The sequence below is a fragment of the Elephas maximus genome, chromosome 3 (genome assembly GCF_024166365.1).
Source record: "Elephas maximus indicus isolate mEleMax1 chromosome 3, mEleMax1 primary haplotype, whole genome shotgun sequence".
Lineage (NCBI taxonomy): Eukaryota > Metazoa > Chordata > Mammalia > Proboscidea > Elephantidae > Elephas > Elephas maximus.
In genome coordinates, this window is record NC_064821.1 from 2,328,271 (window position 1) to 2,345,411 (window position 17,141).

General features: G+C 45.1%; 1 protein-coding gene across 5 annotated transcripts in view; it reads left to right on the forward strand.

The window, feature by feature from the left end:
• Nucleotides 1–17,141, forward strand: part of LOC126071868 (zinc finger protein 345-like) — a 245,407-nt gene that overhangs the window by 138,361 nt on the left and 89,905 nt on the right. For 3 of the 5 annotated variants that reach the window (XR_007516390.1, XM_049876249.1, XM_049876257.1), the window contains exon 1: nucleotides 14,930–15,232. The exons of 1 other annotated variant lie outside the window; for it this stretch is intronic. Coding sequence is in view for 3 of the 4 variants with exons in the window: in XM_049876249.1 (XP_049732206.1) it covers nucleotides 14,955–15,232 (278 nt within the window). In the remaining variant the exon portion in view is untranslated. Of the gene's footprint in view, nucleotides 1–14,929; nucleotides 15,233–17,141 lie in introns of those variants that run through there. One more of the 5 variants, XM_049876259.1, reaches the window with a different exon arrangement.

Sequence of the window (17,141 nt, forward strand, 5' to 3'; positions counted from 1 at the left end):
CTTATGAATAGCAGCAGAACATTGTCTGATACGTTGCTGGAAGATGAGCCCCCCAGGTTGGAAGGCACTCAAACGATGACTGGGGAAGAGCTGCCTCCTCAAAGTAGAGTCGACCTTAATGACGTGGATGGAGTAAATCTTTCGGGACCTTCATTTGCTGATGTGGCACAACTCAAAATGAGAAGAAACAGCTGCAAACATCCATTAATAATCGGAGCCTGGAATGTATGAAGTAAGAATCTAGGAAAATTAGAAATTGTCAAAAATGAAATGGAACACATAAACATTGATATCCTAGGCATTAGTGAGCTGAAATGGACTGGTATTGGCCATTTTGAATCAGACACTCATATAGCCTACTATGCCGGGAATGGCAACCTGAAGAGGAATTGTTTCACATTTATTGTCAAAAGGAACATTTCAAGATCTATACTGAAGTACAATCCTGTCAGTGATAGGATAATATCCATATGCCTACAAGGAAGACCAGTTAGTACAACTATTATTCAAATTTACGCACCAACCACTAGGGCCAAAGATGAAGAAATAAAAGATTTTTATCAGCTGCTGCAGTCTGAAATTGATTGAACATGCAATCAAGATCCATTGATACTGGTGATGTTAATGTGAAAGTTGGAAACAAAGAAGAAGGATCAGTAGTTGGAAAATATGGCCTTGGTGACAGAAACAATGCCAGAGATCAAATGATAGAATTTTGCAAGACCAACGACTTCTTCATTGCAAATACCTTTTTTCACCAACATAAACAGTGACTGTACACATGGACCTCGCCAGATGGAACACACAGAAATCAAACTGACTACATCTGTGGAAAGAGATGATGGAAAAGCTCAATATCATCAGTCAGAACACGCCAGGGGCCGACTGTGGAACAGACCACAAATTGCTCATATGCAAGTTCAAGATGAAACTGAAGGAAACCAGAGCAAGTCCATGAGAGCCAAAATATGACCTTGAGTATATCCCACCTGAATTTAGAGACCATCTGAAGGATAGATTTGACACATTGAACAATAGTGACCGAAGACCAGACGAGTTGTGGAATGACATCAAGGACATCATACATGAGGACACTGAGAGGTCATTGAAAAGACAGAAAAGAAAGAAAAGACCAAGATGGATGTCAGAGGAAACTCTGAAACTTGCTCTCGAACATCGAGCAGCTAAAGCAAAAGGAAGAATTGATGAAGTAAAAGAACTGAACAGAAGATTTCAAAGGGCGTCTCAAGAAGACAAAGTAAAGTAATATAATGACATGTGCAAAGAGCTGGAGATGGAAAGCCAAAAGGGAAGAACACACTCGGCGTTTCTCGAGCTGAAAGACCTGAAGAAAAAATTCAAGCCTCGAGTTGCAATAGTGAAGGATTCCATGGGGGAATATATTAAACGACGCAGGAAGCATCAAAAGAAGATGGAAGGAATACACAGAGTCATTATACCAAAAAGAATTAGTCGATGTTCAACCATTTCAAGAGGTGGCATATGACCAGGAACCGATGGTACTGAAGGAAGAAGTCCAAGCTGCTCTGAAGGCATTGGTGAAAAACAAGGCTCCAGAGATTGATGGAATATCAATTGAGATGTTTCAACAAACAGATGCAGTGCTGGAGGTGCTCACTTGTCTATGCCAAGAAATATGGAAGACAGCTTCCTGGCCAACTGATTGGAAGACATCCATATTTATGCCTATTCCCAAGAAAGGTGATCCAACCAAATGTTGAAATTATATAACAATGTCATTAATATCGCACGCAAGCAAAATTTTGCTGAAGATCATTCAAAAACGGCTGCAGCAGTATATCGACAGGGTACTGCTAGAAATTCAGGCTGGTTTCAGAAGAGGACGTGGAACCAGGGATATCATTGCTGATGTCAGATGGATCCTGGCTGAAAGGAGAGAATACCAGAAGGATGTTTACCTGTGTTTTATTGACTATGCAAAGGCATTCGACTATGTGGATCATAACAAACTATGGATAACGTTTCAAAGAATGGGAATTCCAGAACACTTAATTGTGCTCATGAGGAACCTTTACATAGATCAAGAGGCGGTTGTTTGGACAGAACAAGGGGATACTGCATGGTTTAAAGTCAGGAAAGGTGTGCGTCAGGGTTGCATTGTTTCACCATACCTACTCAATCTGTATGCTGAGCAAATAATACGAGAAACTGGACTATATGAAGAACAGGACATCAGGATTGGAGGAAGATTCATTAACAATCTGCGCTATGCAGATGACACAACCTTGCTTGCTGAAAGCACTTACTAATGAAGATCAAAGACCACAGCCTTCAGTATGGATTACACCTCAACATAAAGAAAACAAAAGTCCTCACAACTGGACCAAATGAGCAACATCATGATAAACGGAGAAAAGATTGAAGTTGTCAAGGATTTCATTTTACTTGGATCCAGAATCAACAGCCATGGAAGCAGCAGTCAAGAAATCAAAAGATGCATCGCATTGGGTAAATCTGCTGCAAAGGACCTCTTCGAAGTGTTGAAGAGCAAAGATGTCACATTGAAGACTGAGGTGCACCTGACCCAAGCCATGGTATTTTCAATCGAATCATACACATGTGAAAGCTGGGCAATGAATAAGGAAGACTGAAGAAGAATTGATGCCTTTGAATTGTGGTGTTGGCGAAGAATATTGAATGTACCATGGACTGCCAAAAGAACGAACAAATCTGTCCAGCAAGGATAGCGAAACTGCGTCTTACATACTTTGGACATGTTGTCAGGAGAGATCAGTCCCTGGAGAAGGACATCATGCTTGGCAGAGTACAGGGCCAGTGGAGAAGAGGAAGACCCTCAACAAGGTGGATTGACACAGTGGCTGCAACAATGAGCTCAAGCATAACAATGATTGTAAGGATGGCTCAGGACTGGGCAGTGTTTTGTTCTGTTGTGCTTAAGGTCGCTATGAGTCGGAACCGACTCAACGGTCCCTAACAACAACAACAACAGCAATCCATCTAATTACATCATAGTGATAGGATGTACAACACATAGGGAAATCACATCGGATGACGAAATGGTAGACCATCATACAATGCAGGAAATCATGACCTAGCCAAGTTGACAGATATTTTTGAGGGGCACAATTCAATCCATGATAATCCCTGACAAGTGGAGTAAGGGTTATTATGGTGTGACAAGCCAGGTGGAAATGTCCTACCTAGGAAAATAGTAAACCAAAAGGAATACCACATTCCTGGAGAGATTACTGCGACCATTAAGGACTTGAAGGATGCAGGGGTAGTGACGACATCCCTGTTGTACTCACCTATTTTGCACGTGCAAAAAACAGATGGAGAAGGCAGTGGATTATTGAAAACTTAACCAGGTGGCATCTTCAATTGCAGCTGTTTTCCAGGTGTGGTTTCATTGCTTGAGTAAATTAATACACCTGCTTGTATCTGGTATGCAGCTGTTGATCTGGATAATGCCTTTTCCTCCACACCTGTTATGAAGGACCACCAGAAGTAGTTTGCTTTCATCTGGCAAGTCCAGCAATACACCTTCAGTGTCCTATCTCAGAGCTATATTAACTTTTCAGCCCTATGTCATAATTTAGTTCGCAGGAACATGGATTTCATTTCCCTCCAAGATGTCACATTGGTCCATTACACTGATGACATTATGTTACTGGACCTAGTAAGGCAGAAGTGTCAATGACTGTGGACTTATCGGTAAAATATTTGCATGCTAGAGGGTGGGAAATTAATCTGACAAAAATTCAGGTGAGTTCTACCTCAGTAAAATTTCTTGGGGTCCAGTGGTTTGGGGCATATCAAGATATTCCTTCTGAGGTGAAGGACAAGTTATTGCATCTGGCCCCTCCCATACTAAAAATGAGGTACAACCCCTAGTGAGCTTTTTGAGGCAACATATTCCACATTTGGGTGTGCTACTCTGGCCTACTTATCAAGTGACTCAAAACGCTGCTAGTTTTGAGCAGGGCCCTGACCAAGAAAAGGTTCTGCAACAAGTTAAGGCTGCCGTGCAGGTTGCTTTGCATATTGGACCATGATGATCTGACTGATCCAATGATGCCTGAAGTGTCAGTGGCGGATAGAGATGCTGTTTGGACTCTTCAGCAGGCCCCTATTGGTGAATCGGAAACCCTGGTGGCACAGTGTTTAAGTGCTATGGCTGTTAACCTAAAGGTCAGCAGTTTGAATCCACCAGACGCTCCTTGAAACTGTATGGGGCAGTTCTACTCTGTCCTATAGGGTCGCTATGAGTCTGAATTAACAAGATGGTAATGGGTTTTTTTTTTTTTTTTTTTTGTATTGGTGAATTACAGCGCAGATCCTTTGCATTTTGGAACAAAGCCCTGCATTCCTCTGCAGATAACTACTCTCCTTTTGAGAAACAGTTTTTGGCTTGTTACTGTGTCTTAGTAGAGACTGAATGCTTAACCATAGCCCACCCAGTCACCATGTGGTCTGAGCTGCCCGTCATGTCCTGGGTGGTGTTTAACCCACAGAGTCATAGTGTTGGACGTGCACGGCAGCACCCATCACTAAATGGAAGCGGTATATATAAGATAGGGCCCAAGCAGGACCTGAAGGCACAAGTAAGTTGCATGAAGAAGTGGCCCAAATACCCAAAGTCTCCACTCCTGTCACATTACCTGCCCTCTCCCAGTCTGCACCTGTGGCCTCATGGGGAGTTCCTTATGATCAGCTGAGGAAGAATAAACTTGTGCCTGGTTTACAGACGGTTCTGTGTGATATGCAGGCACCACTCTAAAGTGAACAGTGGCAGAAATGTAGCCCCTTCCTGGGACCTCCTTGAAGGACAGTGGTGAAGGGAAATCCTCCCAATGGGCAGAGCTTCGAGCAGAGCACCTTTGCTTGGAAGGAGACATGGCCAGATGTGCAACTGTATACTGATTCATGGGCTGTGGCCGACGGTTTGGCTGGATGTTTAGGGACTTGGAAGGAACATGATTGGAAAAGTGGAGACAAGGAGGTATGGGGAAGAGCTTTGTGGCTAGACCTCTCACAACGGGCCAAAGAAGTGAAGGTATTTGTGTCTCATGTGAATGCTCACCAAAGGGTGACTTCAGAAAAGGAGGATGCGTTCTGTGAAAATCAGTCATCCTCTCTTCTGAGCCACTCTTGTCATTGCCCACTGGGCTCATGAACAAAGTGGCCATGGTGGGAAGATGGAAGTTATGCATGGGCTCAGCAACATGGACTTCCACTCACCAAGGCCGACTTGGCTACGGCTACTGCTGAGCGCCCAGTCTGCCAGCGCAGAGATCGACACTGAGTCCCCGATATGGCACCATTCCTCAAGGTGATCAGTCAGCAAACTGATGGCAGGTTGATTACATTGTAATGCTTCCATAACGGAAAGGGCGGCGTTTTGTTCTTACTGGAATAGACACTTACTCTGGATATGGATTTGTCTTTCCTGCATGCAATGCTTCTGCCAAAAGTACCATCCGTGGGCTTATGGAATGCCTCACCCACTGTCATGGTGCTCCACACAGCATCGCCTTGGATAAAGGGACTCACTTCATAGTGAATGAAGTGCAGCAATGGGCCCATGTAATTCACGGTTCTTTCCATGTTCCCCATCATCCTGAAGCCCTGGCTTGATACAACGGTGGAATGCCCTTCTCATGATAAGACAGGGACCAAAGGCCCTGAGATCGGAGGGCTACTGTTTGAGAAATGGTGAAGAGACTGCTATGGTTAGAGGAGAAACAAATAAAAGAGAAATAGACTACACTCACTATCAGGGAGGTAATGAGGGTTGAGTGTGGAAACTAGAGATTTAGTAAGACCAGGAACAGAGGGGCCCCCAAATCTACAAACAAAATAACAAGAAATGGGCCAGGGCGCAGAAACAAAGCCATTCCCCAGAACAGTGGGGCAGGGTATCTAAAAATAGCCAGCAAACTTCTTTAAAGTTGCCTTTCAGGAGAAACTGGAAAAGACCAGGCCCCGGCACATGCGCAGAACATCCACCTGTGACCACTGTGTGACGTTTCACCAGGGGCGGTGAGGGGCTACAGCCCTAGCTGGGGAATCAAACCGGGGAAGCAAGAGACTGCACATACGCGACACCCCATAAGTCCTGCTACGAATCCCAGAGGCCTCCAGGACAGGAGCCATCTTGGAAAGCTGCTGCGGGCACCTTAGTTAACATATCCCCACCTGTGCCTATGAATAAACATGAATCTTTTCCTGCCCAAGAACTTTTAAGAAGTCGGGCCTGTCTTTTGTTCGGAAACTCTGGTGGCATAGTGGTTAAGTGCTACTGCTGCTAACCAAGAAGTTGGCAGTTCAAATCCGCCAGGCGCTCCTTGGAAACTCTATGGGGCAGTTCTCTCTGTCCTATAGGGTTGCTATAGTCAGAATTGACTCGAAGGCTGTGGGTTTGGTTGGTTTGGGTCTTTTGTTCTGTGAGATGAGGGTAAGCTTTGCTCTAGACCCTCCTCGTCTCCACTTGCAAGCCTCTTCAGTAAAGCTTCGCTCATGTGGAAAACTACGTGCCTTACCTGCTCATTCTTGACCAGTGAGAGGCAAGAACCTTATTCTGGTAACAATGACACAATTAACCAATAGGTGACAATACTTGCAGAGTTGGGGCAGTGTTCTCCAGGAGGCTGTATATTCTCTAAACCAGCACCCAGTATATGGTGGTGTTTCTCCCATGGCCAGGTACATGGGCCCAGGAATCAAGGGCGTGGAAATCAGAGTGACACCACATACTACTACCCCTCGTGACCCACTCACAAAATTTTTGCTTCCTGTTCCTGAGACCATATGCTCTGCAAGACTAGTGGTCTTAGTTCCAAAGGGAGGAATGCTCCCACCTGGAGATACTGATTCCACTGAACTGGAAGTAAAGAATGCCACCTGGCCACTTTGGGCTCCTTACGCCTCTGGAACAACAAGCAAAGAAAGGAGTTTTCCCATATTGGCTGGTGTGATTGATTCTGATTACCAAGAGGAAATGGGTATTACTTAACGGAGGTAAGGAAGAGCGTATCTGGAATGCAGAAGATCCCTTAGGGCATCTCATAGTACTACCATGCCCAGTGATTAAAGTCAATGGAAAACTACAGCAACCCAATTCTGACATGACTACTGATGGCCCAGACCCTTCAGGAGTGAAGGCTTGAGTCACCCCATCAGGCAAAGAACCTCAACCAGCTGAAGTGCTTGCTGAGGGCAAATGGAATATGGAATGGGTGGTGGAAAGAGGTAGTTCTAAATACCAGTTACAACCATGTGACCAGTTGCAGAATCAAGGACTGTAATTTTTATGAGTATTTCTGCCTTGTGTGCATCAAATAGTTATGTTTTCTTAACCTATAAAATATAAAATGTAAACAGGGGTAGTGTGTATTCAGGTGTATTGTGTTAGCTGTATCATGTTAGGTGCAAGTAGGACTTTATGGTTGTCTTTATTCAGAGATTATGTATGGTTTAAGGAGATGGGGCCAAGTTGACAAGGGGTGGAGTTTGATTGTTAAGGTTATGTGTTAACTTGGCTGGGCCTTGATTTTCAGTGGTTTGGCAGTTATGGTGTAGTTTGGCAGTCACGTGATGATGTGATCACCTCCATAATGAAATTTGATAAAATGTGATCACCTCTCTGCTAGGATCTGCTGTGAGTAGCCAGTCAGTTGAAAGGGAGTTTCCTTGGGGTTGTGGCTTGCATCCAATATAGGTGGACTTTTTGGAAAGGCTCATGGGCTTTCATTCACCCGGGATCCTGCAGCTGACTCCCGTTCATCTGACCTATAGTTTTTGGGACTTGAGCTAGCAGCTTAACTGCCATCTTGTCTACTGATCTTGGGATTTGTCAATGTTTGAGGCCTGTGAGCCACAGCCCTGATTTCTGACCTGCTGATTTTGGGTTCGCCAGCCCCTGTGGCTACTTTAATTAGGAAAAACCTCTACCTGACCCACAGACTTGGGATGTTCCAGCCTCTACAACTGCATGAGCCATTTCCTTGATATACATCTTTCTCTCTCTATATATACACCATGGAATGCCAAAAGAACAAAGAAGTTTGTCTTGGAAGAAGTACAGCCAGAATGCTCCTTAGAAACGAGGATGACGAGACTTCGTGTCTTGTAACTTGGACATGTTATCAGGAGGGTCTAGTCTCTGATAAGGACATCATGCTTCATAAAGCGGAGGGTCAGTGAAAAAAAAAGGAAGACCCTCAACGAGACGGATTGCCACGGTGGTTGCAACAATGAGCTCAAGCATGACAACGATCATGAGGATGGTGCAACACTGGGCAGTTTTCATTCTGTTGTACATAAGGTCACTATGAGTCGGAACTGACTTGATGGCACCTAACAGTAACATATATATATATATATATATACTTATACATTCTACTGGTTTTGCTTCTCTAGATATCTCAGCCTAAGACATTTCCCCAGGGGATGACTTAGATGTAGCTGGGTTAATCTCATCTGATGGGTGTGGAGGGGCCACTGGTTTTACTGGGGAGGGTGGTCTAGCAGACAGAGTTGGGAGTAATCTCTTCAGATGGGTGTGAGAGGGCTGGTTCTCTTGACAAAATTGATTCAATGGAATTTAGAGGCTCGGTGTTCCAGATTCTTGAATATCTGCCCATATATCTCCACCCCAAGTTTCAGGATCCCATTCTTCCTAATCAATCTTTAATTTCAGACACCATTCAATGTTAGGAGTTTAATTTGCATTGTAATTCAGTCACTCTTACAGTGAGGCTCTGGGTTTTGTTTTCAGCAATATGAGCTCTGTTACTGCAAGAAATAAGGCATTCTTTCAAGGCACAAATAGAAACTTTGAAGTCATTTATGGGGTGATTGAGCTTTGACTCTGAAGCCCTGAGCTCATCTCTTTCTTTCACCACTTTGTCTATTGAAAGTAGGACCAAATAACCAGATTCCTTATACTTCTCATTGTGACAAAATTGTAGAACGGTATCAAACATGCGCTTACTCAGAGCCTCACCTCTCACGATACCTGATCTATTGGTGGTGATATTTTTTGTATTTCTTTTGCCACCTCCTGCCATGGATTAGCTGTGCCCTCTTTACTACCAGAAGCAGAGTCATCAACATCTTTAAGAGTAAACAGACTTGAGAAGCAATTTAGAAAATTCATCCTTACAATTTTGTTTCTCTAAAACCACTATTGGTACCAAATATCCTAGGCTGTGCTCTCTACAGAAGCAAAATCAGTGAGGCATATATATACATATGCATATACATATACACATATACAGAGAGAGAGATTTATATCAAGGAAATGGCTTATACGGTTGTAGTGGCTGGAAAGTCCCAAGCCCCTGGGTCAGGCTGGAGGCTTCTTCTGACTCACATAAATGCAGGGGCTGATGAACTCAAGATCAGCAGATCAGACAGCTGACGAATCCTAAGATCAGCAGGTAAGCTGCTAGCTTAAGTCCCAAAAACTGGAGGTGAGACGAACCGGAGCCAGCTGCAGGATCCAGAGCAAGCAAAATCCCTCGAGCTATGCTAGAAAGTCCACCTGTGCTGGATGCAGGCCATACCCCCAGAGAAAATCCCTTTCAACTGATTGGCTGCTCATAACCGATTTCATCATGGAGGTGACTACATTATATTAGATCGCTTTATGGAAGTAATTACATCATTACGTAGCTGCTAAACTGCATCGTAGCTGCAAACCACTGAGAATCATGGCCCAGCCAAGTCAACACACAACCTTAACCATCAGAAACACCAAACACTATGACATCCTGTGACTTCAGCTCTCTACTTTAAAATATTTGCTTGGTCTTCCTCTCAACTCATTGGAAAGACAAATCACATTGTCTGTAAAAGACCCAAATTATATGCCTTTGTGCTTTTTTTTAGAGTAATTTGTCCAACAACCTAGTGTCCTCAAATAAAAAGTTTTAGCAAAACTCAAAAGTTCTCTGAATTACCCTCACAATGGTTTTCAGAAAGCAAATTGTTCCACCTTTTCCATTAGATGTCACCAAAAATCCAAAACCTTTTGACTCAGCCCTGATAATAATAATAGATATTATTGATTGAGGAGTAATTCTTCGTCAGGTGTTAAGCATTTTAAATGTATCATCTCACTTTATTATCCCAATAAGCCAAAATTAATAAAGAATCTTTTGACTGCAGTTAGTAAAAATACAGATCAAGATATTTTATGTTAAAAAAATGGCTCATTTGCTTAGAAGTCTTTGGGAAAGCTGGCTATAGACATGGCTGTATCCACGGGCTCAATAATATCATCAGGACAATGTCTTTTTCTTTGCTCTACTTCTCTTTAAGTTGCTTTATCCATAGACTATCCTCATGTTATTATGAGGTGAATGCCATCAATTCCATGCTTACATGATACCAAGGTAACAACCCTAGCGCAGTTCCCCCAACAACCTCGGCAAAAGTCCTAGAATGAATTCTGGTTTGCCTTATGCAGATCACATGTAAACTGCTGAGCCAATCACTGTGCCCATGGTACAATGAATACGGAAGATCAAAAAAGAATTGAGGAGTTTGAATTACGGGGTTGGCAAAGAATATTTAATATACCATGGACTGCTATAAGAACTTAGTTATCTAGTGCTGCTATAACAGAAATACAACAAGCGCATGGCTTTAACAAAGAGAAATTCATTTTCTCACAGTCTAGTAAGTTAGAAGTCCAAGTTCAGGGCATCAGCTCCAGGGAAGGCTTTCTCTCTCTGTCAGCTCTGGAGGAAGGCCCTTCTCATCAATCTTTTCCTGGACTAGGAGCTTCTCCTCAGCAACCCCAGGTACAAAGGATGCATTCTGCTCCCGGTGCTGCTTTTTTGGTGGTATGAGCCCCCCTGCTCACTTCTCTTTCCTTTTATCATTTGTAAGATAAAAGATAATGTAGGTTACACCCCAGGGAAACTACCTTTACATTGGATCAGGGACGCGACCTAAGCAAGAGGGCGCAACCTAAGCAAGAGTGTTACATCCCACCCTAATCTTCTTTAATATAACCCAATTTTGCCTCAATAACCACAGGCAAAGATTAGAGTTTACAACAAATAGGAAAATTACATTAATCATGAAATGGAAGACAACCACACAATACTGGGAATCATGGCCTAAGCAAGTTGACACATATTTTGGGGGGACACAATTCAATCCATAAGGAGAACAAACAAATCTGTCTTGGAAGAAGTACAGACAGAATGTTCCTTAGAAAGAGAGATGGAGGGACTTCATCCCACATACTTTGGACATGTTATCAGGAGGGACCAAACAACCCTGGAGAAGGACATCATGCTTGGTAAAGTAGAGAGTCAGCAAAAATGGGAAAGATCCTCAATGGGATGGATTGACACAGTGGCTGCAACGATGGGCCCATACATAACAACGATTGTCAGGATGGTGTAGGACCAGGTGGTGTTTCATTCTGTTGTACATGGGGTCGCTGTGAGTTGGAAGCAACTCAATGGTATCTAACAACAACAACAACAACAGGGTTCTCTTAGTACCATGCATGGGTCACCCACCTATCCTTACAGCTGGGAAGTGAGGTCCACCTTATTAGAACTATTTGAACCACACTAAAGGAGGGCAGCTCCCCAAAGGAAAATCACAGTATCATTACAAAAAGGAGGAGGAAGGGATGGAAGAAAAGCAGAGCACGAGTAGATAATCTCATACAACCTATGGAGGAGGTACTCCTATATCTCCAATTTCATATAAGAGGAAACTGAGGCTGAGGGAGGTGAAGTGACTTGACCAAAAACAAACAAAAACTCCAGGCTGGTACATGGCAGAGCTAGGATTCAGACTCTAAAATTTGAACTTTGAGACAGCGCACTATTCAGCCTTCTTGACAATAATAACCTTGGGTAATGGTGTGTTATGGCATTTGAACCCTCTTAACAGTCAACTTACCTTGATGCCTTTTATCATAGGAAGTTAGCAGGATGATGAATATGTAATATGTCCCCTTTTCTGTAATCTTGTTCAAAATTATAAAAACAAAACCCTTTGGCAAACCAAACCCAAGAAGAGATAAATTCCATATTGGATCAATGGTCCATATTGCCCAGCAGCATCTTCAGCAACACACTGGGGATGTGATTTGCCCCTGAGTATACTATTAACACGAAACAAAATTTCCCAAGCACTTGAAAATCCCTTAATCATATTTCCTTTATTCATGAACATTTTGACCTCATCATAATTCTCTTTGTTTTCTCAACTATGTTTTCACCAACGTCCTCCCATCTTCACAAGGATATTGTTATGGATTGAATTGTGTCACCAAAAAACGTGTTTCATAAATCCTAACCTCCATGACTGTGGTTATAATCCCATTTAGGAATGAGTTTTCTGTTGCGATAATGATGCAGGATTAGTGTAGTCTGTGTCTCTGGCCAGCAAAAATAGAAGAAGAAATATGCCAAGCCACATGAAGATTGTCCAGGAGCAGAAGCTCAAAAGAGACAAGGACCTTCCACCAGAGTTGACAGAGATAGCCTTTCCCTGGAGCCAGCACCCTGCATTCAGACTTCTAGCCTCCTAAACTGTGAGAAAATAAATTTGTTTCTAAAAGCCATCCACTTGTTGTATTTGTTACAGCAGTACTAGATAACTAAGACAGATATGGAAGTCAGCAAGCATATTGTAGATCTGAACAACACTGTTATGGAGTGAATTGTGTCCCCCAAATACATGTTTTGTAAAGCCTAACCTGTGGTTAACCACTGCCGTCTAGTTGAATCCGACTCATAGTGACCACATAGGGTTTTCAAGGCTATAAATCTTTACAGAAGCAGACTGCCACATCTTTCTGCCGTGGAGCCCATAGTGGTTTCGAACAGCTGACCTTTTTGTTAGTAGTCCATTGCTTTACCCACTGCAACACTGTTGGTGAAGAATATTGAATATACAGTGGACTGCCAAAAGAATAAACAAATCTGTCTTGGAAGAACCAAAGCCAAAATGCTCCTTAGAAGCAAGGATGGCAAGACTGTGTCTCACCAAATTTGGACATGTTGTCTGGAGGGACAAGTCCCTGGAGAAGGACATAATGCTTGATAAAGTAGAGGGTCAGCAAAAAAGAGGAAGACCTTCAAGGAAATGGACTGACACAGTGGCTCCAACAATGGGATCAAGCATAACAACGATTGTGAAGATGGCGCAGGACCATGCAGTGTTTCGTTCTGTTGTACCTGATACAGGGAACAGACTCGACAGCACCTAACAACAACAACAACATGCCTGTGGTTATAATCCCATTTGGGAATGGCTTGTCTTTGTTATGTTAATGAGGCAGGAATAGTGCAGGGTGTACCTTGAGTCAATCTCTTTTGAGATATAAAAGAGATTAAACAAGCAAGGGAGAGGAGCAGAGATGGGGGAAGATACATGACAGTTCACATGCTGATCACCCAGCAGCAGAAACTCAGAAGAGACAAGGAACTTCCCCCATAGCCTACAGGGAGAGAAATGCTTCCCCTAGAGCCAGAGCCCTGAACTGGGACTTCTAGCCTCCTAAACTGTGGGAAAATAAATTTCTGTTTGTTAAACCCACCCACTTGTGGTATGTCTGATATAGCAACACTAGATGACTAAGACAAACACCATCAACCATCTTGACCTAATTGACGTTTATTAAACACTCCACCCAACAACAGCATCAGACACATTATTTCCAAGTGCTCATTGAATATTCAGTAAGATAGACTGTATGCTGGGTTATAATACAAATTTTAACAACAGAATAAAATGAATGAATACAGGAATAAGAAAAATTGTGGTATATTCATCCATTGGAATAAAACACAGCAACAAAAAAGATAATAAATTGCTGCTCTGTGCAACAACATAGCTAAAATTTCACAGACATTATGTTGACTAGAAGAAGTCAGACACAACGTACTTCATACAGTATTATTCAGATTATTTGAAGTTCAAAACGGGGAAATCTTACCTATGGAATAAGTCAGAGGACTGGTTGCTCCTAGGGTGAATGCCAACTGGGAGGAGGGCAGGAGGGGATCTGAAAATTTTCCTAACTTGATCTCGGAGGTTATATGAGTGTATATCCAGATGTAAACATTCATCGCGTTGTACACTTAAGATTAGTACACACTATGTGCCATTTTACTAGAATAAAAAAAATTTTTTTTTTTTTTACATACGTATCAGAGGAGCCCTGGTGGTGCAGTGGTTCAGAGCTTGGCTGCTAACCAAAAGGTCGGCAGGTGGAATCCGCTAGCCACTCCTTGGAATCCCTGTAGGGCAGTTCTACTCTGTCCTATAGGGTCGCTTTGAGTCGGAATTGACTAGATGGCAACACGTTTTGTTTTGTTTTTCTTAACATAGTATGGAAAAAAGGAAAAACTATTTACAGTTGTCATTTTCAAAGGTCCTTCGCCTTCGCCCTACTGGCCCTGAGAACCACTGGTACCTTCCAGCCTCTCACCCTGGAAAACTCCTCTCTCCAGGGTCCTCAGCGCCTGGAGGGGTCAGGCTGGGTCTGCACAGACTCCGCCTGCTCTGAGGGAACGATACCTGGTATCTCTAAGAGATGACAAACCGTGAACCAGAAGCCGCACTAGAGACTCCACAGCTCCAAAGACGGGGAAATGCTTATGAGGAGCAAGAAATGATTTCTCTAAAGAACACGGTAAAGTTTTCAAATAGCCAAATATGCAAATACCAACTTTCTCTGCTTCCGAAAGGTATCTTCGACTGTTGAAATCCGCGTTTCTGCTGCATTTAAGAAAACCTAGACTTTTTTCTCGAGAGGAAATAAGGGCAGCCGCGGTCAGATCCCATATAAAAGGGGGGAACCACTGAGCCCCACGGTCACTAGTCAGAGCCCTCCAGGTTCGCGCACGGAAACCCTTCCCTGAGGCACCAAGCGTCCCGCGGCCGGAAGCGGAACAGTGTGTCCACGAATGGGCAGCCGCGGTCCGTCGCCCCCCGCTCCGGCTAGAAGTCAGTGCCGTTCTGTTTCCGGTCCGCCGGCTCCCCTAGCGGGCGACCCGCGGGCCCCCGTCCCGGCTCTGAGGGCGCGGCTCCCGCTCCCCTCGCCACCCCGGTCTCTCCGTCTCCGCCGCTTCCTGCGCGACCCCGGGCCCGCGGGCGCCGCTGCTTTCCGGAGGCCGAGGCGGTGGGGACCCGCGTCTCTCGCCGCCTTCCCAGGTGAGAGCGTGGGCATCGTCGCCGCGCGCAGGTGAGCTTCTCGGAGCAGCGGCGGCGGCGTCCCCGGGGGGCTGTGAGGAGCGGGGCTCGTCGGCCTGAGTCTAGATGCTCCGCTCCCCGCGCTCCGCGGGCTTCTCTGTTCTCGTCGTGACCGTGCGGCCTCCGCCGGGCTCCTCGGCCTCCTGGGCCGGCGCCCAGACACGCGCGGCCGCAGACGGACGGACAGACAGAGACGCAGAGGGACAGACAGACAGACAGGGACACACAGAGAGACACAGACGGACAGACAGACAGACAGGGACACACAGAGAGACACAGACGGACAGACAGACACAGACACGCGCGGCCGCAGACGGACAGACAGACAGACACACAGAGGGACAGACAGACACAGACACGCCCACAGACAGACACACAGAGAGACACAGACAGACACGCGCGGCCGCAGACGGACAGACAGACAGACGCAGACGGACAGACAGACACAGACACGCCCACAGACAGACACGCGCGGCAGCAGACGGACAGAGACACCCAGAGAGACACAGACGGACAGACACAGACAGACAAACACAGACAGAGACACAGACAGACAGACACACAGAGACAGACACGCCCCCAGATAGATAGACACACAGACACAGACAGACAGACGGGCAGACAGAGACACGGCCACAGACGGACAGACACACACACACACATGCCTACAGACACACAGAGAGACACAGACGGACAGACACACAGACACAGACACACACAAGCCCACAGACAGACACAGACATGCCCACAGGCAGACAGACACTCCCACAGACAGACACAGAGAGGCACAGACACGCACGGCCGCTGACGGACAGACAGACATGCCCAGCCACAGACAGACAGACACACGGACAGACACACGCGGCCGCAGACGGACAGACACAGACGGACAGGCACACGCATGCCCACAGACAGACAGACATGCCCACAGACAGACAGACACAGACACGCCCACAGACACACAGACACGCGCAGCCACAGACAGACAGACACACGCCCACAGACAGACACACAGAGACACAGACAGACATGCACGGCCGCAGACGGACAGAGACACAGACACACACACGCCCACAGACAGACATACAGAGAGACACAGACACACACACAGGCCCACAGACAGACATACAGAGAGACACAGACACACACACAGGCCCACAGACACACAGACACAGACACGCCCACAGACAGACAGATACGTAGACATGCGGCCGCAGGCAGACAGACAGACAGACACAGGCACACACATGCCCACAGACAGACACATAGACAGACATGCCCACAGACAGACAGATACACAGAGACAGACAGACACAGACGTGCCCACAGACAGACACGCGCAGCCGCAGACGGACAAACACACAGACACAGACACGCCCACAGACAGACAGACGGACAGACACGCCCACAGACAGACAGACACTGCAGTCATGTCGAGCTCCTCATCAGGCCTCCATCACCCTTGTCCTGTATGTGTATTGACCATTTATTGAGCTTTTCCAGAAGCGCTGGGCATTGTGCTAAGTTCTTTATACACTGCACCTCATTTTATTCTCAAAACAACACTGTGAGGTAGGGAGTATTTGCAGCATTTTACTAAAGTAATAATCTGGGTTGATTTAAAGAGCTTGCCCATGGAGAAATATCTAGTAAGTGGCAGCGTCTGAACTGAAATTCAGGTCTGTTCTTACACCAAGGGGCATATCCCTGACCACAGTTTCCCTGCCTAACATGGCTCCTCTTTGTTTTCTGTGCTTCCTCAGGCAGGACTTCTGTGGAGTATTGCTGGTCATACAAAAATGAAGACTGTGGTGAGGAGTATATCCCCCTCCTTTAGTGGTTATAAGTATGTAAGACATAAAGAGTAGAGAAGCGTGAGTTGGAATTAGTACACACATTTA